General features: G+C 41.8%; 1 protein-coding gene across 1 annotated transcript in view; it reads left to right on the forward strand.

Moving 5' to 3' along the window:
- LOC102372414 (sodium leak channel non-selective protein) overlaps window positions 1–24875 on the forward strand; it is a 324052-nt gene that overhangs the window by 50959 nt on the left and 248218 nt on the right. Inside the window, exon 5 of the mRNA XM_025212883.1 lies at window positions 4810–4964. Within this exon, the coding sequence (XP_025068668.1) occupies window positions 4810–4964 (155 nt within the window). The remainder of the gene's footprint in view (window positions 1–4809; window positions 4965–24875) is intronic.

Here is a 24875-nt window from a genome sequence, read left to right on the forward strand (position 1 = left end):
TCTGTTGTTTTCTGCCCATATGTCCAACCTGTCCAGGTCTGCTTGTAGTTGTTCCCTGCCCTCCGGTGTGTCCACTTCTCCCCACAGTTTTGTGTCATCCGCAAACTTGGACAGAGTACACTTCACTCCCTCGTCCAAGTCGCTGATGAAGACATTGAAGAGTATTGGTCCAAGGACCGAGCCCTGCGGGACCCCACTTCCCACACCCTTCCAGGTCGATACCGACCCATCCACTACGACTCTCTGGGTACGACCCTCTAGCCAATTCGCCACCCACCGGACTGTGTAGTCATCCAAGTCACAGCCTCTTAACTTGTTCACTAGTATGGTGTGGGATACCGTATCGAAGGCCTTCCTGAAGTCTAAGTAAATGACGTCAACCCCTACTCCTGCATCCAGGTGTTTTGTAACCTGGTCATAAAAAGAGACTAGATTAGTCAGGCATGATCTACCTGCTACGAACCTGTGCTGGTTTCCCCTCAGCATAATTTTTCGTGCTGGGCTCTCGCAAATGTGAGCCTTGATAATTTTTCTTATCTGAGTCATGCCTTGGCTGGTTACACGCAGTCTCTTGGGCCTCTCTTGTGACCCTCACCTGGGTAGTGGCCAGCTGATTCACCAAATGGAGGACTAACTCTGCCCTAGCCCCTCAACAGACTTCTCATATACAACAACTTGATCTTATGGGGGTTGGCCAATGTGCTGCCCTTCTTGCCATCCCACAGCCCTACTCTCAGTGCACCCCCTGGGGCTGCCCTTCAGACCAGCCCTCAGCCCTACTCAACCGCTGTCAGGGCCTTCACTACTGCCCGCACTCTAGGGCTCTCTGACTTCCCCCTCTCTGGGGCTATACAACTATCCCCTCCCTAGGGCCTCCAAGGTCTTTCACCCCCTACGAGTTCAGGTGGCCACAGCCATGCCTAGCCCTTTTACCCACACAATTGTGGGGACTGGGGTTATTAAGGCACCCTGACCCACCTTTCACCAGGGAGGTGAGTGGCCCTGGTATTTGAGTGGGGCTGCTGCACCACTGGGAGTCCCACCAGGCCTTCCTTCCCCAGCAGGGTGCAGTTTTAGGTCATGCCCAGGCCCAGGAGCCTCCAAACCATCCCCATAGCTCCTGCCCTTACCTCCAGGATATTCCACACCGCAAGGCAGCTGGATGGTGCCACTGTCTCAGCTACAAGCGGCCAACTGCTGTCTCTGCCTGACTGACCTTTGTTTAAAAAAATGGCCGCCTTAATCACACACCTGCCCGCTGCCTGCTCCAGCCCTTAAAGTGGCAGGCAACAAAGGTGCACTGCCACAGACTGCCATGCAAATAAAAGGCAAAGTGCTGAGTTATTTATGTAGCTGTAAGAAGGAAGTATTTTATCATACAACTGATAAAGATTTTTAACTTTATCAAGAGTCTGAATACAGCAAGGTACTTAAGCTTATGGTAAAATGGTACTACCTTAAACTTAGATATGTCCTGAAGTACTTAACAAACGTGGAACATTTTTAGATTATTGCCATATTAGATAATAAAACCTGTTAACCCATGTTGTACCTAAGTTGCTGGCATTATTCTTGTACTGATAAGAAAGGATTTAAAACTTGATTAGAAAATGTTAAGAAATATGGAGTTGTACGACAACACAGGACACAGCACATGGTATCTACATGAGTCCATAGTTGATATACATTAATGAAATCTAACACATGTAATTATTCATGTGTCCTATGTTAGCCAAGGGCAAAGGGTCTATTCAATAAGACAAATGTGGTGTCACTAGCCCATCCAACCTGTCTTGAGTTTTTCTCTTCGGTCTCACTGCTGGTCCCAAGGAGCAGACCAAGGTTTTCCCTGGGATAAATCCTTATCCCCCTAAGTTTCAGCTCTCACCAGACCTCACAGCTGCATCAGGGGGATCGTCCAGCTCTAGGTGGATTCTTTTTTGGGTGTGAAAGACATTTTAGTTCCCTTTTTTCATAGAGTGGTTAGCCTGGAATATTGCTTGCCCAGAGATCACTCTTTACCACAGGCAATCAGTCAGGAGACAAAAAAACAAAAGGATATATTATATAGGAGAAAAGAATTATACAAGTAGAACTGACCATAAATTTGAGGACAGAACAAGAAAGCAAGCAAAGTTTCTTACCCTTTCATCTGACCATCCAATAGTCCTTCAGAGAGATTTGCCAATATTTTCAGAGGTCAGCCTTCCTGCTTATTTTCAGAGGTCACCCTCCCTGCTGATCCTTCCAGGCCTGACTGCTGGGGACCCAGACCTTCCCCTCAACCCGGGATAATCCAAAGACCCTGGCCACTTCAAAGATAGTGCTAAAAATGCCTGAAAGCCAGCCCCGGCTATTACATGAGTCCTAAAATCCTCCAGAAATGTCTTTCCTGCCATAGACAGCTGGCATTCTTCTGGCTAATGGGCCATTTCACTCAGACACAGCTGCCCACCTTGTTTGTGATTGGGAATGGCAGTTGTCCTTGCCCCAGCACACAATGGCAAGGTTATATTTGGTAGTCGCGCCTACTTTCTTTTCCTTAAGTATCCATTCCTCATTTCCTTTGGCTAAGCCATGTTCAAAATCATAAAAATATATACAGACAGCATACCATATTCTATACAATGATACAAGCAATATAAATTGATAAAGCATAACATTGGCTTTCCAATAAGACCACACATACCATATTCGTATATGAAGTGCAAGAAAAAAATCATGCCATCCCACGAGCCTCCAAGATTTGGTAGCGTTTGTGGCACATGGCTTCAGATGTCCTGTGTGTTTTTGCTGAAAGACCCTAGGTACTAAATAAGGGTCTGCTTCCTTACTGACCAAAAGTAGTATTGGTAGGGCAGGAAGGCAGTACCTCTGCCCTGGGTAGAAGGTGGAAATGAATGACCTAGATTTAAAGGAAGCACTGTAAAATGAGTTATTGCATTGTAATGATTCAGCAAGCAGTACTTTTGTTAATATTCTTTAACACTGTTCATCTCTTCATCTTGGGAGTTGGGATTTCCACATGCAAAGTGTAATGTAAAATTTATTAGATCTCAGTGGCATGACCTATGAGTTTGTTTGTGCCAATGAATTAATTTTCACTCCTGAAAATAGTCATAAAATGTTGTCTTATGATAATCTGATAGTGCCTTTGTACAGAAATGCAATATCTAAAGTTCTTATGTATACTTTTGATTATGAATTAATATTGTAAAATAAAGTAATTTAGCTATCTAGCTGTATTTTGGAATCTTTACATACCATAGACTGGCCCTATATACAAACAGCAAAATGAATGCACATCTGCCTGCATACACAACTGTGCACATAACTAGATTTTTGGAGTATCTTTTTGCACTGAAGCAGAGGGTGGACTTATATCTGCACTGTACAAAAGAAAGGATGCAGAGTAAATGGGTACAATTATTTCCTTGCATTTATAATTGCTGAAGAAAAATTGTGTAGGAAGCTTCAGTTTCACATTGACAAATTTAGCATACTCTTTTGTGATTGTATGTGGTGCGTGAGAGCAAGAAAAATAAAGTAATCAAAGTCACTATTCACCCAATTTAGTTGTCAAAATGCATCTGAGAGATTAAAAGAGGAATTTTAAAAGACTCTTAAGATGATAATGTACCAATGGGCAGACTGAATAGTTTCACTGTTCTGTTGATAAAAGTGTTTAATGAAGCAGAATCTGGAGCATTTTAAGGTTCTGGGTTAGGACGCAGGGGGGTTGGGTTTTGTTCCCAGTATTGCCATGGACTTCCTTTGTGACTTGATGCAGTCAGGGTAAGTTGACACTGCAATCACTATACTGATGTGAGGCTATCCAAGCAAGCTTTAAGTTAACCAGCTCAGTTTATATCAATCAATACACCAGAAAGTGTATGTACTTACATGGTTTTGAGTGATTCCTTGTGGCTACCAAAATATCCATCAGTAGTAGACTGAGTTATTCCAGTAGATGACGGGAGGCACTGGCATGTCAACATATACCTTCTGTCAGCTGTGGCAATGATAGAAGCCTGCCTGTAGTCAAGAGACTGGTGTTTTGCTGCTAGCAGAAAAGAAGGGTTCTGCCACCACAGGGGAACTGTGAGTTTTGTCGGCAAAGCTGTGGGGGATAAACCAGGCCTAAATACTCCATCCCTTAGTCTAAGCGTAGCTCCATACTACTTACCAAAATGGAAACTAACTACTGAAAAACTCAGCTCAGGTGTATCTGCATGAGCTGCAGCCACAGCAATAACTGCAATGTAACTTTGTCCTTATCACTCTGGGTAGAATATTCAAAGGAGCTTTAGGCAACTAAATAAAGCATCCCTCCATTAAATGCCAGTGGAAACTGATTGTCTGACTCCCTTATGCTCCCATGAAAATCTCAGCTTTTGTTGTCTAATTCTGCACATGCAAAATGTGGATAATATTACTACCTTTCTGTACTTTGGGTCAAGGATTGTGTTTTAGTATGATTATTATTGATTTTTGCATTACCATGTGTTTGTACAGCATTTTGCATAATCTTTGTTAGGTCCTTTTGGCTCTTTTATAGTACTACTGTTATTCCAACTGCTACACAGAATAATAGGAACCCTCAGTCATCAGGTCTACTTGTCTGAATTCTTCCATAAGCACAAAAATCAAAACACATTGTTTTACATAAATAAATTGATATGATTTAGATTATTAACTTTATAATCTTTATTGAACAATAAGCTATATTGATAGGGAATAATTGAATTTCTTTTAATTTGTATATGTTCCAAGTTTATTTAACACTTTAATATCATGGTTTTTTTACAGAAATGTAACCTGGAATAATTTAGCAATCCCAGACACCCACTGCTCCAGAGAATCAGAAGAGGGTTACCAGTGCCCACCTGGATTTAAATGCATGGACCTTGAAGATCTGGGACTAAGCAGGCAAGAGCTGGGCTACAGTGGCTTTAATGAGATAGGTCTGTCTAACTGGTAAAATCCATTTTAGTATCCATTTTAAAATGTTTATAAAATGGGTAGGACAAACAGATGAAAGATAGTGCATGTCTAGCAAGGAAGATACTAAGTGCAGTCAGTATAGTCTTATATGACTGCTACACTTCCTGATAGAACCATCTATGTTCATTTTTCTTTTGAGTGATAAAATCTTAATGTATTGTTTTACATAGTCTGGGACCCTGTGGCTTAAATGACTTTTAAAACAATGTTTTCCTTTAAGAAGGTGAAAGTTTTTTATTACCAATACACAAATACAATGACTGTTTATAATTAATTGAAGAATAGATAATGGCTCATTCTATTTGTTCTTCAGACTAAACTTCTAAAACAGCAGTTGGCACATTAAAAATGACTTACAGTACATTATTTAAATGGACTCTGCTGGATGGCACTGGCATCTAAAAATATAAAAAGACATAGTCAATAACCCGAACTCAGATGTCTTACTGGTTCATAGGTCCACACAGTTTGGGGGAAACCAGTTAGGTGCACAGCAATTACACAGATCATCTCTGAGCAAACATGTAGTATATTAAAAGGGACACAGCTAGCAATCTTAAATCCAAGATTGCTTGACACTTTCTTTTAAAACATCCTTTTTCTGGTTGATTATAACATCGTCAAATTTTAACCATTTGGTTTAAAATTTTGCTATAGGCTGATTTTGGGGGAAAATATCTGCATATGGTGATAAGCAAATGATGCTTAAACTTTGAATCCTTTTCAGCTTTTCACAGTGATGAAACAAAAATAATAAATAACAAGGGATCAGATTTTTAAAAGTAATGCGTACCTAAAGATCTAGTGCAGTTCTTAGTCTTATTGGGCACCTATCTGCCACTTACTTAAAGGGCACTTTTACATGTGCTCTGAAGGGTGTGTGTGTCTGTGGCGGGGGGGTGGGGGGTCAGCGCTTTAATTAGAGCAGCAGTGTTTTATGTATCAGTATCCCTTCATTTCAAAATGGGGGTGGAGGCGAGGCGCTTGATCTAAAGCTGATTCAACACGTTTTAGTTCAAGTGCCCCCTGCCACCATTTTGAAGCATAAGGATGCTAATACACAGGACACAGGAGGCTGCTGGAGCATGGTATTTACCAGGGATCCTGGTTTTCTCTGATAAAACAAAATCCCCAATTTTTGGATTTAAAAAAGTAAACCAAAGTCCATATTCTTAAAATGAAACACCACTAATATAGAGATATATTGTATATAGTGGTGTTTCATTTTGATAACAGAAAAATGTGTATTTTGGGTTACTTTTTTAAACCCCAAAATTAGGGATTTTATCAGAGAAAACCAGATTCCCTGGTAATTACCATACTACAGCAGACTCAGTATGCTGTAATTACAGTGTGTTGGAGTAGCCTCTGCACTCATGTACAAGCACCCTAAAGGTCTAAATATCTTTAAAAGTCAGGCCTAAAATTCCCAAGTCATTTGCAATGAGAAGTCACATTTGCAGAAGGTTCAGCAAGATTCCTCTAAGCTCACAACAGTTTTTAAAGACTGGTTTCACTTCTGGCTGTCCCCAGCTCCCTACAACTTTCTACCTTCCTTACAATATATAATCTAGATTCTGTGCTTTTACTTATTTTTGAGTAGTATCTAGCACCCTGAAAAACTTCACTGTTAAATCATGATACATGGGGCATGTCCTCACATGCAGGGGTGTGCGTTTGCTGCCGCAAAAATAGTAGCAGCACAAATTTGTGCCACTACTTTTTGCTGTAGTGCACACCCCTGCATGTGCAGTTTGGTGTGGGGCAAAATTGCCTCACTTTGGGGAAACTGGCATTTCCCTGCTCCTACTGGCTTCTGCCATGCTGGTGGAGTTGGGGACAACTAAAGCAGTGGAGATGCTCTGGCCAGCAGCCAGAGCATCTCCTAGGCAGACCCAGCCTCTGTGTCTGCTGGCATATGCTCCTCTCGCATGCACTGCACCACTTTTTTCTTCGCCATTTTTTTTTTGCTATCAGGAGTTCCTGCAAATTTGCTTCATGGGGCATGTTTTAATGTGCTGGGCATGTGGTTTGTGGCACCACAAAGAGGTTTGCAGGACCACACACTGCATGTGCCTTCATGTCTGAATCTGGCCACAAAGTGAAAAATACTGCTCATTATGGGTAAGACTGGTGAAATCCGATTGCATGTGTTTGCTTGTGGGGATGGTTAATAGAAGAATGTATGCATGTAGGACAATTCCTGTCACCTCACTGCATCCCAAATAGGATTAAGAGGAAACACTTCTAAGAATATATGCCTCAGAGAAGCCAGAATGATCTAAGCAGCACTTGCAACATATATTGCTGCAAGTGATGCCTTCTGAGGAAAGTAGTCCCAATCGTTTGCATCCTTAGGCTGTGTCCTATGAGTGCAGCTGTTTGGTTACCCATGGACAACTAGCAGCAGCCCACCTTGTACCACTGCTAGTTGGTTGTTCCCGGGGAATGCCTGTGCCATGCGCCCTCTGGCATGCGGCAGATTGCCCCAGGTGAGGTAGAGAAGACTGGGGCCAGTACTGTGCTTACCTGGGGTACTGGGGTCCTCCTGGGGCTGCAGCAGCAATGATCCTGCTGCTTGGAGCCTGGCTGGCAGCTGGAGTGTGGCTCTGGCCAGCCAAGCTCTGGCTTTTTGAGCGGTGCATGCTGCCCCCACAGGCACCACTCCACTTATTTGTTTGTATGGTTTTTTTTGACCCCTGGATATCACAGGGATATCACATGCAGCACAGAGAACAGCTGATTGTGCAGTATGTGGTGCCACAGACGTGTCTGCAGCGCCACATACTGCACAGCCACGCTCATCTGGAAGCGGCCATATTTTTAGATAAGTACATCTGATTTTATTATCTCTAGGCTCAACTGCACATCATTAATATACCAGTTAAGTATATTACCCTGGGTAATCCTTACTATGTCAAACCAATATATCTGGTTATAGCCCCTTGGCCAAAACAGTAAGAAGAAAAGAGGTAATATAAAGCTGTGAATTCCCTGAGGTTGATTATATTGGGTTGAGGCTGAAAAAGAAGATACCAAGGACTATGCAATGTGCTGTTACCTGCCAATAAATAGAAGAAAAGTGTTACATTGCCAAATCTGTTTATTTGATGAAATAAAAAAAGTTTTAGAATTTTACTTTGACACTTTAAAAATCTTTTAATTGTAAACTACTCATATCAAACCATTCTAATACCCTGATCCTTCAGGCACATATGTAGATGACTACTCACATTTAACTGTATAAAAATGGTCACTTGCGTAAAATTTCTCCTATGCATAAGTATTAGTTCCACTGCAAATAGATTTAGTAGATCTAATTGCCCTTGGAATATTGATGGCCCTGGAGCCCAAGCTTCACATTAAAGGGGAGGTCAACAGAATACAATTTTTTTGATACCTGCAATATTTGGTGTCAGGGAACAATTACCTCGTGGTGCCCTCTGGGCCTTCTGGTAAATTAAAAGACTTGCCAATCCAGCACCATTCCAGAACCGTAGCTGCGCCAATTCTATAAGATATAATTATAAAAATAATAGCACTAGTTTCTATTTCTTGTTCACCACTATTTACCATTAGGTCTTTTTACAAAGGATTCCAGTGTCATTAGTCCATTCTCCATGTGTGGAAGATTAGACTGAGAGAGATTAAATAAATTACCTATGGTCACCCAGGAAACTGTTGGAAGAGCTGTGAGTAAAACTCAAGTCTCCTTAGCCTCAGTCCTGTGATCTTTTCACTAGTCTATACCTCCTGCTGCATGATCAGACTAGAACTGATATATCTATAGAATATGAACATGATAGAACTAAAAAATCTGCAGAGATGATCTTTGCTCTTTGTTCAAGTGCAGACCTCAAGATACCAAAGTTGTGTCTACAGAATAGGCAGGCCTTTTAATCTGATTGAAAGTTATGTGAAAAATCAAAGTACCTTGGATATGTTACTAAGTTTACTGTAAGACATCCAATAAACTTTCCCAAATCATGAATGTTAAAAACATAGTAATTACCAGCAAGTTTATAACTTCAATTGATGATACATCTTACTTGTAGTTTACAAGTAACTAAACAAACCAGTAGATTTTTTGGTATAATTATAGTGTTTTATTGTATGAATTCAGTGATGTTTTCATCACAGATGTCATTAGACAGCTTGTCCTCTTGGTTCCTGAAATGTGTCATTACAACCATCACAAGAGCATAGCAGTTTAGCAGCTACTATGTAATTAGTGCCACTTCATTTACTGTAAATCAGAATAGGTCATGCATATTTGAATCTGAACTTTTTTATTACAAGATTAAAATTAAAAAAATAGGTTTCTTACACTTTTCTTACTGAGTAAAGACCATATTTTACCATGTTGTAAATAGATGCAACATTACTGATGTTAGAATTTTGCTGGTTTGTACCTAACCTGAAATTCATTTGGAAAGGACTTATCCTGAGGCATGGACAATATATTTAGGCATAGTGGGCAGTCCTGTATTTTGCTTCCATTGATATAAATGGGTATAGCTTGAATGGGAGCAAAACTGGACCCCAGTCTTGACATCTGCCAATATATTTCATTTTAATAAACACCAAACAGTCCTCAGGTTTCCAATAGTCACTGATTCTAGAGCTCTTCTATGCTCTCATGTGTCATACCTTCCCAGGGTATGTTGTGAACACCATCTTGTGAAGCCTGTACAAGTATACTTGTCCACTTACAGACAAGGGGGAAATAAGAAAGTAGAAACCATCTTGGCAAGTATCATCCTTTTCTGCAGATTTCAAACTTTTTTCTTAAAGAAAAGCCTTTTTATGTCATATATAGTGTTCCGCATTCTCAGTTTTTACTGATTTTCACTGATAAATTCCCTGATTTTTTTAAGTCATTCAGTTTTTACTGATTTACACCCATTTTTCAGTTTAAATCCCTAACTGGTATGAGTGGGGAATGGCCCATTCCCCATTCATGCTGGTTAACAGGGATTTAAACTGAAAAACGGGTAGTGCTGGTAATCTAAAAGTGCCACTGTGCTGGTTACCTGAGGCACAGGTTCCAGGCTGGATGGGGGTGGCAGTCGCATGCAGAGTCGGGGGTAGTGGGGTGGTGGTAGTCATGAAGGGGCCGGGGGAGGGGGGTGGAGCCACTGTCTGGCAACCCTGCTTCAGCCCTGCCCCAGCCCTGCTCCAGCTTCAGCCCTGCCCCAGGTGCTGGGAGCTGCAAGTTCCACTGTGGGGGCAGGCTGGAGAGCCTGGCTTCACTCCCTGCAGCGGGTGCTCCTGGCTCTGACTATGGGCGGGATGGAAGGTGCCGGGCTCGGGGTCAAGTCCCCCCGTTCCGGCCATGTCCCCCCCTCCCTCCCTCCCTCCCCCTCCCCCCAACTGCCAGGGCAGCCTGGCAACAGGCTGCTGCAACAGGGGGGAGAGACATGAACACAGCCAGGGAAGAAAGGCAAGGTGCAGTGCCATGTGCTTTCTGCCACTGATCTGGGGGTGCATGCCCCCTGGGACGAGCATGGCACAGGCCCCTGAGCCTGCAACCCTTCCGGGGTGGGGGGTGTGTAGCAGCAAGAGCCGCACCCCCGAGTCCCGCACTCACTGACAGCTCCCCCCGCTTGGCCCTCTGCTATAGCCCCGAAAGCAGCCAATGGGCTGCGCTGCACCGCTTCCCCCGCCACTTCCCTATTCCTAGCATTACTTCCTCCCTCCCTCACCACTAATTTTTCCGTTTTAAACTGATTTTTACCCTTTTCTTCCTTTTATCCTGATTTCAGTCCATTTTTTATGCTTCGAAGATAAACTCCGAAAAATTCCCAGATTTTTCTTTTTTTAAATAAAAACTGAGACTGTGGAACACTAGTTATATGTACGCTGCTTAGTGTGATGGATCTCAGGCCAATGGGCTCCTCGGTGTTACCACAGGGCAAGTATATAATAATAAATATCCCTTATGATTATAAAATAAATTCCCAAGTCTCAGCAGCATCTATGATACTTTCTTTCCAAATTTACAGATAGCTCCCAACTATACAGTTGATAAGGGATATACAGTTGATATCCCTTCAATAAAAGATATCAGCAAAAAATTTTGCTTCTTATATTTAATCATTTGTCATGAGTAACTTGGCTTCAGGTTTAACAGCTTCTAACTAGTTTTACCATTCTCTGCCTGTTCACTTGCAGGGTCAAAGGCTAAGTAGAAATCTGAGTACTCTCTCAGAAGGTGAGAGGAGAGCTTAACCTCTTAACTAATTATTGCTTCTAAACAGTGGGGCACTTCATGTTAGATGAGCCCTTGGTCTATAGGATGTCAGTAACTGTTTCAAACCCTATCCATGAATAAGGTGAGCTAAAAGATATGAATTAGAGGGGGGAGATACTAGGGGTATAAATATTGTTTAAAAATTATCCATTTAACCTCCTTTAATTATATTGGTTAAATGATTAACCAATAGCACAGCTCGGACCCAGCTGCTGCTGGGAGTTGCTCCCTGGGACCTCTGACAGGAGGGAGGAGGCGGTGGCAAGCCCCGCCAGACAACACAGTCTATGTGAGCTGTGGGTGTCAGCACCAGATGAGGGACTTTCCTAGCCTCCTGCAGCCTCTGGTGGGCTGGGAGGGAGGGAGCACCAGTGAAGGAGCAGCTGATTGCTTAATTGATGAGTCATTAGGTCACCTGCTTTTTTTCTCTTTAACCTATGGGTACTAGTTCTCCCTTGCTCCTCCCTCTTTCCTGCCCCCCTGCCTTCTCTGCTGCCTTCCTGTTCCTGGGCCACCACACCATTTTTCTTCCCTGCCAGACTGTGCCCCTCATTAAACATTAACCAGTAATGCATTACCGGTATAAATATACATATCGTTTAAATGTTTAACCTTTCATATTCCTAGGAGATACATGGCTGGAACAGTTACTAGGGAAAGTGCTTAAATGGTATAATCAAGCCCATTCCTTTCTCAGTTTTGCAAGCTGAATTAGATCATAAAAATTGCCATTGTTAATATTAGAACTTCCCTCTGAAGCATCAGGTGCGTTCATACTTTCTCCTATGCCTCTTATTTTTACTCAGTTGTTCTCAGTACATTCCCTAGTCTTGTTTAGTTCAACTGGGTGTAACCAATATTATGATAGTTTCATGAATTGTGCAAGTATAAAGGGCTAAATGTTCAGAGATATGGCCTTGTGTTTCATGGGAAAGCTCCATAATTGCATGCCTAATTAGGCATGTAATTATATATACATGTATATTTTCAACAGGTACTGCTAAAAACATAAAGACTGCTTTGGAACTAAATGAGAGATCAGAGGTTATGACCATACAATTTTAAATATACTTGCTTGTCTGATTGTTTATTGAAATATATTCAATATAGCTGCACATGTGAGAATAGTCATTAAAAATGCACTTGGTAATGCTTGGTTTTAATATCATTTGAATTTTCCCCTCATTTTCAGCACTGCACTTTTGGCATAGTGTACCATTTTTAGTGAGTGTTTGTCATAATGATTTCTTTTTGTTAATTTACTTCCTCCAAAGGTTCAGCTTCTGGCAACTAGATTAGATAAAGGACCTGTTCTGTGTTCTGATAGTGTATGTCAATTCTGTTTTTCAAGATACTTGTGTATCTTTTTCTTCAGTTACAATGTATTATGCATGCATTGTTATTAGTATTATTATTATTTTTACAAATGTAGTCCTTAATTTGACTTATTGGTATTTTTACTACAATATATATCCCTTTAATATTCAGATATTCATAACAATTCGTTTAGTACTCATCATACATAATAGGTGGATAAATTCTTGTAATAATCTCTGCATGTATATTAGCACCTTTTTGCCAATTTAAGCACACTAAGAGTCTTGCTATATTTGTTTCATTGTTTAAAATATATTCAAAAGGAAAAGCAAAAATAAGGTTCACAGAGAAGACACCAAACAAGCACCACATATGAGAACAAGTTTCCAATTATATTTTAAACATTTTCCCATAGCAACAACTCTCATCTTTCACAGTACCTATTCTTTCTCCCTGAAGCCTAACAAAACGCTTATCTATTAAAATCGAGAAGGCTGGATGCCAAAGTGAGCTATATTCTCATGGACAAACATACTTGTATACCTAAAAAATGACAAAAGAACTACGGTATATATTTAGGTTTATTTCCCCCCATAAATGATTTGTTTTATAAAGTGAGAAGCAGGTGAGCTATCCAAACCTAACAAATATCATCAGCTCTCCAAGGCGAAATTAAATAATAATGATTGCATTTGGCAAACAGGGACTTAAAACCCCCCCATTTCCCAGTAATTACCAGGTATGTCCTCTTTTGTGCCTAGGACAAACTATAATATCTCTAAGTGGTTAGGAGACATTAAGAATTCAGTGGCAACCAATGTATCTTCAAAGCCTTTGTATGAATGCTGAATAGCGGGCATGTCTACACATGCATTAATGTGCTGTTGCTACTGCACATTAAGTTTAGTACCGATAATATGAGGCACTATATAAATGTGCAGTAGCCGGTGCTAATGTGCAGTAACAATGGTGTATGGTCTTTTTGTGATGCTTAATGGGCAGTAGACTTATTCTGTTGCGCATTAGCATGTTTTTTGCTGTGATGAGCTGATGCGCAGTAGAATTAGTCTACTGCCCGTTAAGCATCTCATGTAAACCACCATGTACAATGAATATTATAAATGTCGCCTTGCCTGATTATAAGCCAGCAACTTCATCATATCAGTGTTGTTCTTATTTTACACACTGGGAAACTTAGAGAAACTTAAGAATCTTACTTCTAATCACTGTCAAAGTTGTGCTAGATTTCAAATAGCTATAGTTCCAGTTCCTTTGTTTTGTTTGCTGGATCAGTAAGTCACATAAATAAAAACAAAATCTCAGCAATTGATTAAGAAACTTTGGGATAGGCTAGAAGTCTCTTTTTTATCTGATATTTATCTGATGTTTAGGAGAAAAGATTAATTTTGTTAGTGAGAAATATGACTGGAGTAAGGATGGTATTTCAAGTTCACTTGAAGCACTATTTACTAAATAAAACATTACAATGGGGGTTGTCCATTGTTCTCAATTGTAACCCTGCACCCCTATCATCAATGATATCTATCTGTTGTGTGGCTATTTAATGAAAAGCAGCAGTGGGGTACAGGGAGGTACCAACACCCAGGGTACTATCTGTTCCTAGGTAGTATCCAGCTCACTAGAGCCACAGAGCAAGAGCACAGAGCTTTCTCTAGCCCGCTCTTCTCCTACCTCCCTATCTTCCCACCTTGGCTGCTCACTGGGCAAGCTTCAACAAGAGGACTGGAAGGTGCTTTTAGCCCTGTCTAGTCAGTGGCCTGATAGTTAAGAAGTGGGAATAGGAGATCCCTCCAGTAAAGGGAGCCTGGACTCCTAGTCTCCCAGTCTCTGAGGAAGTGCCCTAACCACTAAGATACTGTGCTAAAATTTGGAATGATGGTTCTCTTCCTTTGCCCCCCACCCAACCCCATCACTTGTTTTGGTCTTACCCTGCCTAAACTTTTGTGAACTTTACACGGTATTCTCCACCTCCCCGGCAGATAGGTTTGCAACATAGCATAAATGGCTTTACTAGATTCCTTGTCTGCAAGACAGGTCTAGGTGGGAGGGAGCACAGGGTGGTACCTTAGAAACTTAGTTGTTTACAGAGGCATGAGCTTGTATAGGCTACATCCTACTTTTTCGATACTATCGCCACTAATCACCTTAGCACAGATCAAGTTGCACATGTGGAAATAGGATCTAAGGGCGTGTCTACATGTGGTTTAATGCACTTTAGTTAATGTGCATTAAATCTAGTACCACATCCATTGTTAGGTACTAGGAAAATGCTTATTAGCTTGTCCTAATGCACATTGACTAAAGAGCTTCTCTTTTTAGTGATGCTTAATGTACATTAGCCTGTTTTAATGTGCGTGTAACTAAATAGCACTTTTTTCAATGATACTTTAATGCACACTAAAATAGGCTAATGCACATTAAAGCTTAAGTGCAGGCGTGCCCTAAAATCCAAGTGGCATTAAATCCCCTTCATATATCTAGTTTTAGATGCCTATGGTGAGAGAGTATTTTGGCCATAATTGTTAAACTAGAAGCTCCCTTTAATTTCACCTGCTGAAGTTCAAGAGATTGATTTTGCCTCAGAAATAAATCACTCAAAAATTTGCCATCCAGCAAGTTAAACTTCTTTTACAATGAGAATGATGAAAACCTCTATTATTGAATAAAATTCTTAGATTGCATTTATCTTAGTAACTTTGAAGTATAGAATTGAAAAAACTGAGCTAATTTCATTGTGCTTAAATAAGATGGAAGGTTTTTCAACACCAGACCTTCATAGATTCATAGATCCTAGGGTTGGAAGGGACCGCAACAGATCATTGAGTCTGACCCCCTACATAGGCAGGAAAGAGTGCTGGGGTCAGATGACCCCAGCCAGATGCCAATCCAGCCTTCTCTTAAAGACAGCCAAGGTAGGGGAAAGCACCACATCCCTTGGAAGCCCATTCCAAGATTTGTCCGCCCTCACCATGAAGAAGTTTATCCTGATATCTAGCCTAAATCTGCTCTCTGTCTGTTTGTGACAGTTTGTGACAGGTTTTCAGACAGTATGAAGAAGCAGGGAGAGGGAGATTGAAAAGCTCAGTATCATCAACAGATGCATGCACTGCACCCTCCTCCCCCCACTTGGCCTCAGAGAGCTAGCCCAGGGTTGGGGTCTGGCAACACTCCCACCCTTTCAGCAGTGAGTGGGGAAAAGCTTGGGACAGTGCAACCAGGGTCAGGGTTTACAGCCCTCCCTAAGCAGAGCATCCTTTCAGGGCCTGGCCATGCCCCTGCCTCAGCTCAGTACTGTAGAAGGGAAGGGAGGGCTGTTCTAGCGCCCCTCCGCTTCTAGCCTGAGCCACTGCAGGCACGTGCCTGCATTTCCTCAGTCCATAGGGAATGTCTGTGTGGTTCGAAACTGGTTCAACCTAGGCAGGTTAGACTAGCCTGAAAAGACAGTCTTTTTGAATGTCTGTCCCTAGCCCTGGAGGTTAGGGTAGGAATTACAGGGATGAAGGAGGTTCTTGTTGGTCCTGTGTAAGACCTGAAACTGCACCCTGTTAGATTTGGTTAATGTGATGGGGCTGCCTGTGGGGCTACCACTGCCTTGTGGGTCACCCCATAGTGGGAAAAGGCTTGGGGTCAAGGTCCACTAAGAGGGACCTGAGGCCTGAGGGGCGAAAGGCCAAGAGTGTGAGTGTTTGGTCCAGTAAGGGGGCAGAGTTAGTCTGCATCCCAGGGATGGGTCAAAATGTGGCCCAGGGATGGGTCCAAGTACAATGCAATGAGGGGCTATGGGAGTGGTCCAGTGAGGGGCCAAGGTCCATCTAGAGGGACTTGAGGCTTGCGTGGGCCAGAGGCCAAGTGCGGCCCAGGAAGAGGCCGGGGGAGTAGTAGTAGATATGGATGCCATCTGTGAGGCATGGAGCATGGTGTAGGCATGGCTTGGAGCTGTGTAATTGGCCCAGAACACCAGGACCACAAATGGGCAGCCTCCCACATTTTTACATCAATTCATGTGAAATCAAAGGTGGGGCAGGCAAGAGCAGGGCAGACAGCCCTAAACGGGGGGCCATCAATTAGGCTACTGTGTAGCTAGCATCTCAGTTAGACACTCCCAATGAGTGTTAAAAATTTCCAAGAAAACTGTTTAAATAAAACTCTCTCCCTTTCTCTGTTTTCCAAATGATGTAAGCTTGGATTTGCCATTCGTCTGTCCCATGTCGTCTGGCTTTTTTCTGTAGTATCCCTTCCAAATTATTGTTGGCCAAGTTTCACTTTATCTCCTTTTCAGTAAATTTTGAAAACACATTTCTTCTACAAAATTCATGTACAAATATTAATCACATAATTAAAAATAATTCCAAGTAATGTTCCTTAATTCAAGCCAGTTCCTTGAGGCAATGTATTTTTGTCTTTTAATTCCTTTGGACAAGACTGTCTTTATTTTTGTGTCTTCGAGATTGTGCTTGCTGATGTAAGGGATAAATATAATAATAATAACATTGATGATATTTTCTCAGCTGATACTTTCTAGTCACTTAAGGGTTTGTATTACAAGATCATAAAATTCCCCAACCAAAAATGATGTGCAGCTGTATCACTGAATTCTCAAATTCAGTGGAGTGCAAAAAGAGAGAATCACTGTGTCTGAGCAGAAGCAGTAAAAATAGTTGGAAAAATATGGACAAACATTTTTTGTTTTTGTGACAAATATTCTTTGGCTAGGAATACCTTTCACTGTGCAGCAATTCATAGAACCATAAACTAAAACCTTTAAAATAAAATACATTAATAATCTTTCTCTTGTGAAACATTTTCCATACTCTGCAAAGTGAATATTATTTTCCATTCCCCTTCCCCTCACTTTTACACAAGGGACTTTGTCTGTAGGAGTTTCAAAATTAGCCAAATGTTTAATTTTCCAGTAAGTTGCCAGTTCCTTTGTGTGAGACTCGAGGAGGAGTTCCCTTGTGTATTCTTTATTCTTCATGTTGTTCTGAAATTCCTCCTAGAGAGAACAACTATCCATCAAAAAACTAGCTTCACAAAGAACTTCATTTTGAATTTATTTTGTGTTCTTTGGCATTGCAGTTCCTGCCACACCAATTCTATTAACAGGGAGTGGCCTGTATTTACAACTCAGGACAGAACAATGAGGTTGCATGTGTATAAATGAAAAAAGAACTTGGTCCATTTAGTTTTTTTGGAAAATATCATATGGTCTAACAAGGAAACTCCATCCAGGAGTATCTTTCTTTTAACATGTTCTTTCTTTTCAAGCAGTTATTATTTCTAAAAGTCAAGACAAATCAGGTTTATCATAACAATCTTGCATGTAGTATTATGTTTTAAAGTATATTTTGGAATGTCAGCCGGTTTTAGTAAAGTGCCTTGTTTCATCGTATCTTTGCATAGTATGTTCATATATTGGAGAAGGCTGGATTAGAGACAGTATTTAAGGTCCTACTTCTGTAAATGAAAGCCAGTGGAACTTTGCCAGCATGGATCCAAATGCAAGACTAGGATCTAAGTATTGACCTTAATGAGAGTCTTGTTTTCCTGGAAGAGAATGATTTTTATTGTTGTGTTGGAAGAGTAAAATAAAGATAGTTAAATGATATTGCCAAGATTTTGAAAAGCTACAAACTTAAAACTAGGCTTACAAATTAGGGACCTAAATAACCATCCTGAGTTTGAAAAATGTTGTGTACTAAATTTAACTAAAGCTAACAGATTCTTGTTCCTTTTGACACTAATGCCACCTCTTTAGTTTTCTCAGTGTGGAATGAGCATCCTTAACTTAGGTACCTGTGTTCAGAAATCTTGGGCTAGATGCATGGGGCTCACAAGAAATGTAGTCCATAGAATTAATTCTGTTGTGATTGTAAATGGCTTGTAAAAAGTTGTAGAGTCTTGAAAACCCCAAAAAATTAAAACAGCCCTGCAGAATTTTAATTTATTGCTGTGTTAATTCTAAAGTAATTGACTTCTGCATTAAACCAGGCAATCAGGTGAAACTAATGTGAATAGATTAGTACAGATGTCTTATACTGACAGTCAAAGAAAACTTTACTGCTGATAAGAGCATTCAGTGGAACATAAATTCCCCAGGTATTCTAACATATTCAGTATTAGTTTTACCAGATAAACAGATGGATCTATAAAGAAATAAATAACTTTCTAGAAAGCTTAATTTTTTTTTCTTTCCAGTCCTTATTTTGCTTGTAACTGCAGTTTTTGCTTGGCATCATTTTATTCCAGGTGTGTCTACATGTGCATTAGTATGTAGTAAGGTTACTGTGCAGTAAAATAAAGCACAGTAAACCCAGGAACGTGTATACACATGCCTGGTCCAGGGCTGCTCCTGCTTTGCTCTGCCACTCTGCATCAGTTTGGTGGCTGGTAAGGGTTAGTGGGGCAGTCCCAGTGTGCACAGGGCCAGGAGAACTGTGTGGGTGCAGGGGCAGCTATCTCCCACCCCATGTGCAGCAAGTCCAGAGCATCTGTAGGTGGTGATGCTTTGCTGCACATTAGATTAGTTAATGCACAGTAAAGGATGTCATGTTGATGCATCCGCCGGCACTTCTGGGGTCGACGATTGGCCGCTGGGGGGACACCCCCCCCCCCCCCCGAGCAGCGATTGGCCGCTGGTGCCCCCCCAGACTCAGGAGGCACCAGTCGCTCATGTACTACCATATAGGTGAGCACCTTTTAATAGTACATTAAGCAATGTGACTAGCATCTGTCTCATTTTTGTATTTTATTCTCCCTTACACATGCTCTAGCTAAGGGAAAATTGTGTGCGCTGTGAAGTATTTTGTTTTGGTAAGGTTTTGTTTTTGAGGATTTTTTTTTCTCTTTTTTAACGTACCCTTTGTTGGGTGTTCATATTATGGAAGGTAAGGTTGAAGAACAACCTTACCTTCCATAAGGTTGTTGAACAGATGTTGAACAACGACAACTAAGTCTAGATTTAGACTTGCATAAGCTGCATAACCTGCTATAATTCACAAACTTGAGGCTACTTATAGACGTGAAGAGAAAATAAAACCCAGCACATTACTTTCAGCTTGGCATGCTCCCACACCGAATACAGCACATGCCCAAAAGAGGCACTGTATCACTTTGACCCAGCTCACCCAACATCTGTATAGAACATGCGCTTCAGCAGGGCTTTTTGATGCTTTAATAGCTGATTGAGTCAGCTTTAGATAAAGTGCCAAAAGGCCCTGCTGAAGCATGCTATCTATACAGACATTTGGTGACGCGGTCAAACTGCCATGATGCTTCATCCAGTAAAATGCTGTTTTATTTTTTTCTACATCTGTCAGTGGTTTCAGAAAGGGAGTATAAAAGAAAAGGGAGTTTGGAGAAGGTTTGAAGAAGACATAAGTTAAAATATAACATGCTTTACTGCAATTCATATCTTCTTTTTCCACAGAAAGTTAAATGAAAGCTGACACCTTTATGTACTTTCTTACTGACATATATTGTCTCTAAATTAAGCTGTTAAACCAGGGTAGCATGAGCTTGAACTCAGCTGAGGAATTTTTTTTTTTTTGGTTGTGATTGCAAGAATAAGTGATTTCCTTTATCCTATTCTGTTGCTTATCATAGCAAAAGTTGCAATATAGGAATACATTCTTTAAAAGGCTCATCCACATTAAGAAACTACACTGTGTTAGAACATAACTCCCAAGGAGTTGTGGTAAATAATATGATGCCAGACATAACTTAGCATACCAAGGTCATGTCTACACATGAAATTATGGTGTGTGAATAAACTGTGGAGTTTATTGCTTTGTAGTGAATTGTTCCCGGGCACGCTGTTTGAACATGCGCCTGGGAACAATTAATTCCAGAGCAATAAACACTGCAGTTTATTCACATGCATCATGTGGAACCAGTCTGGAGCAGCCTTGGCTAGCAGGGGGCTCTGGGAGTCAGCCTGTCAGCTGAGGCTGCTCCCCCTGGCTCACTGTGCTGCAGTGGGGTTGGCTGGGGTATGAGGAAGCTTTAGTGCAGGGCTTGCTAACAGGCAGTCTCTGTACTGAAGTACCCTCATGGCCTAGTCAGCCCCTCTAGCATCTACATGTGTGCTGCTGTATTTTCAAGTACTATCCTGCTGCAGAGTAAATTAGTTTATTGCAGCCTCATAGGGGCAAATGTGCAGATGCCGAGACATTTACTGCACAGCTAATGTCTACTGCGCAGTAAACATCTTGTGTAGACAAGCCCAGAGTAGACCGGGACTATGCAATGTGGCAGTTCCTGACTACCCTGCTTAACACTGTGTTACCCATCACAAACCTGTTAGAACATGATTCATGTTCTAACATACTCTAGTTTTCTAATGTAGACAATCCCAGGAAGTGTTAGCATATTATTTTGTGTGGGTGTGATGCAAGCTTAATACAAGAGGAGATAATCTATTTTGCCTCCATGTCCTATATACCTCTATTCATGGATGATGCACAGGCACAGCTTTTTGACTCCCAGTTCTCTGTAGAACAGGGTGACTCTAGAACTATCAGCATGCTACAAACTGTTTTGGGAGAGATGTGAGGCCAGGCTTAGCTGACATAACTTCTGTAAAACAATGTAGTAGCAACTGCAGATGGGGATATTTCTTCAGTGTTCTGTAGAATACCTAGGACCAGAAGTTTTGAGTCTCGACACAAGGCTTGTGTGTCCTTTCTTCTCCCTCATCATGGGCAGTTAGTAAACAAAATCCCTAGCTTCAGGTACTGAGCTGTGAGAAGAATCGGTGACTTTGGTACACCCTTCTCCCTTCAGGACTCATTTTTGTCACTCAGGTAATTTTTTTTTTAGTTTTGCTGCTCTAGACATCACATAAGTAGGTTCTCCAAGTATGATTTTACCATGGGATGCACTCTCTACAATCAAAAGTAGGAAATGCATTTCTGTAATGCAGCTGCAGGTTCCATGAGATCCTATGGGAAGCAGAGGTGAAAGGGTCAATGAATAATCAGCAATGAGATTTCTGTTTCTTGAGTCTCCAGAACATCAACCAACAGGTCAGATAACTTCAAAAGCTTAAATGCAACAATTAGAAAAATTATGTCCTCGCTAAGAAAGCAAACATCCCACATCAGAATGGCATTCAAGCCTGCCTTACATATCTACAAGAGCAAGATTACAACTACGAGTACAGACCTAAAGATAGTACTGAACTTATACTCTTCATTCTCACACACAACAACTTCACTTTCAATAACCAACACTTCTTCCAGACCATGGGCACAGCTGTGGGCACCAAAATGGCCCCACAATATGCCAACCTTTTTATGAGCCACCTGGAAGAAGAATTCCTCAAGGACTACACCATCAAACCCTTGCTATATTTAAGATATATCGATGACATCATCATTTGGACTGAAAACCTGCAATTTCTGATTGATTTCTATCAGAAATTCAACAATCATCACCCATCCATCAGACTATCCCTTGAATACTCCAGCACCAACATTTTCTATGCAGAATGGTAAAATACAGACTGTGATATACATGAAACCCACAGACCAATGTTCATATCTGCACAGAACTAGCAATCACCCTAAACGCACCAAGAAACCTAATATACAGCCATGCCCTCCATTACCACTGAATTTTCACTAAGAATACCCATGATCGTCACTTCACAAATCTCAAAAGGGTCCTTACTCAAGAAGGACACTCCTCCAGAGACATAGGTCTCACTTTTGAAAGAGCCACCTGGATACCAGGTGAAGAATTGCTGCAGTACAGAAAGAAAATTCCCATGAATTGCACACCAATCTAAAAATTGGGGATTTTTTTTTTAATCAGAGAAAACCAGGATCCCTAGTTATGATATCATCCCTCCCTGGAACCTATACAGAAAATCCTCAAACAATTGCAATCCATACTAGAAGAAGACCCAATTCTTAAAGAGATTTTTCCAGAACCGCCCCTCCTAGTCTTTAAATAAGCAACGAACCTCGCCAATCTCATCACCAGAAGCAAACTTCCTACGGCCCAAAACACACCAAATGGATCCAGACTATGTCATGACAAGAAATTTAAAACTTGCCAACGTATCTCTACCACCCCCACAATAACCATGCCCCACAACAGAACCATCAGCATTCCTAGATCTTACACTCGCACCTCCAGAAATGTAATAGATCTCATCCAGTGCACCAAATGCCCAGATGGAAAACAAAACAACAACTGCATACCAGAATGAATGCACACCAAAAATCTATCAAAGACAGAAATACCCAATTACCAGTGGGGGCACATTTATCACAAGATAACCACTCTCTCTCCAATCTATTAGTTCTAATCCTCAAAGGGAATTTACAAAACACCTTTTGCTGATAAGCCTATGAACTTCACTTCATTAACCTGCTGGATACAAAAAATCATGGACTAAATATAGACATTGGATTTCTGACACATTATAACCTGCCTAATATCTGACACCCAAGTAACCTCTGTACTGTTCACCAGTTACATCTTATCACCAGGTCTACATTCCCCTCCTCCTCCACCTGTTTCTCACCCACTGACTACCTCAATTTTCATTTTCACTGGCTGGCATTCTCACATACTGGCCTCTGGCTTCTATTCTATCCTGTCCAGGAGAGCACAAAGCAACTGTAGATGCTTCCTCATCCTGAAGAAGGGTGTTTGTACCCAAAAGTTTGCAAAGAAGAATTTTCCAACTATTTTAGTTGGTCTAATAAAAGATAGTGTTTGTATCCAGAGAACCTTGTCTGCCTATGGTCAAAAAGAGAAATAAGTGCATATTAGGCCTGTGTGAAGCAGTAAGTATTTGCTTTGGGTTCAGATTCAGATTTGGCTGATTCAGAGGGACAGTGATTCAGTGATTTGAATCACTGTCCCAATTTGATTTGGCTGATTCGGAGAGTCGGTCAAAGACTATAATGGGGAATCACTAAAATACCTATAACTTTGTCATTTTTTTGCAGATCTGGATGAAAACAGCAGGGATGTTAGCCCCTTCTGAGGGCACGAAGCCTGTTAAGTTACAAAGAGATAAGTTCAGAGGTTTCTGTGAAAGTGCATCTCAAACTGTTGAAAGCAAAACTCATATCACTTGTGTGTGTTAAGGCAGAGTGGCATGAAAACATCAGGGATGGTAGCCCCTTCTGAGGGCATGAGACCTGCCAAGTTCCAGGCAGAGCTGTACAGGGGTTTCTGTGAAAGTGCACCTCAAGGTTTTGAAAACAAATAAAAAAGCAAATAGGTGTGGAGTGAGGAGGGTGGCACTCACTGCATCTGCACATGGACCTTGGGGAACCCCAGCAGCAGGAGGTTCATCTTCAGGAGCACCAGCTGCTCCACCAAACCAGCATCCAAGGAGGTGCGGTGGGGTGGCACAACATCACCATCAATGCTGAACCACCCTCTAGCTCGGAACACTGGTTGCTGGACAGGACAGGTGTTCTTGGGGAACCATGGCCAGATCCTGCCACACCTGTCTGCGGGTTGCCCAATAGACCAAGGGGTCACAGTGCAGCAGCTCCACGTCCTCGGTGAGCTAGGTAGCCACTGAGGCCTCTGCGCTACCTGCCTGATGATAGGGTCTGGTGCCTCTGGACCCCAACGTGGAAGCCATGCCTTTGGTCCACATTGGCAACAGCTGTGGTGGAAGAGATTGGCTTGTGGTTGGAGTGCTGGCGCGGGAAAGTGGATCCCCCTCTTCCATTTTTCTCTGCCCCGCACTTCTGCCTCCCTAACTCTGTTCAACAACACCTCCGCCCAGTGACCAAGAGTTTTGCTGCTGCAGACACTCCCCTTCACCCTTGGGTCATACATGCCTGCCAGCACGTGGACTGTACTGGACCACAACAGATCCAGCCATTTTTTTTTATGCCCTCCTTCAGCTGTTTCATCAGTGCCTGCACCTCTGGTTGAAGCAGCTTGCCCCAGCCAGGAACATCAATCCCCTGGAACTTCTCCATTTCATTCTCAAGCTCATTCACTATGGGGATCACCTGGCTAAGGAGGGCATCACCAGCGCTGAGGCACTTGGTAGCCTCTAGGAATGGCTTGAGGACCACCAGGATCTGGGAGATGGTATCCTACTCAGTTTTGTCAAGGGGGCTGCTGATCCCAATCTCCTCAACCAAGGTGTCCCTCACTACGAAGTAGAACTTGTGTACCACTCAGCAGATGCCAACAAAGTTGGCATCACATACCGCCTTGACCATATTGGCTCTGTTGCCGGTGACCATGAAGCCATGGGTGAGCTCACGCTGCCCAATGAGCTGACCCTGCACCA

The sequence above is a fragment of the Alligator sinensis genome, unplaced genomic scaffold, assembly GCF_000455745.1.
Source record: "Alligator sinensis unplaced genomic scaffold, ASM45574v1 scaffold1339_1, whole genome shotgun sequence".
Lineage (NCBI taxonomy): Eukaryota > Metazoa > Chordata > Crocodylia > Alligatoridae > Alligator > Alligator sinensis.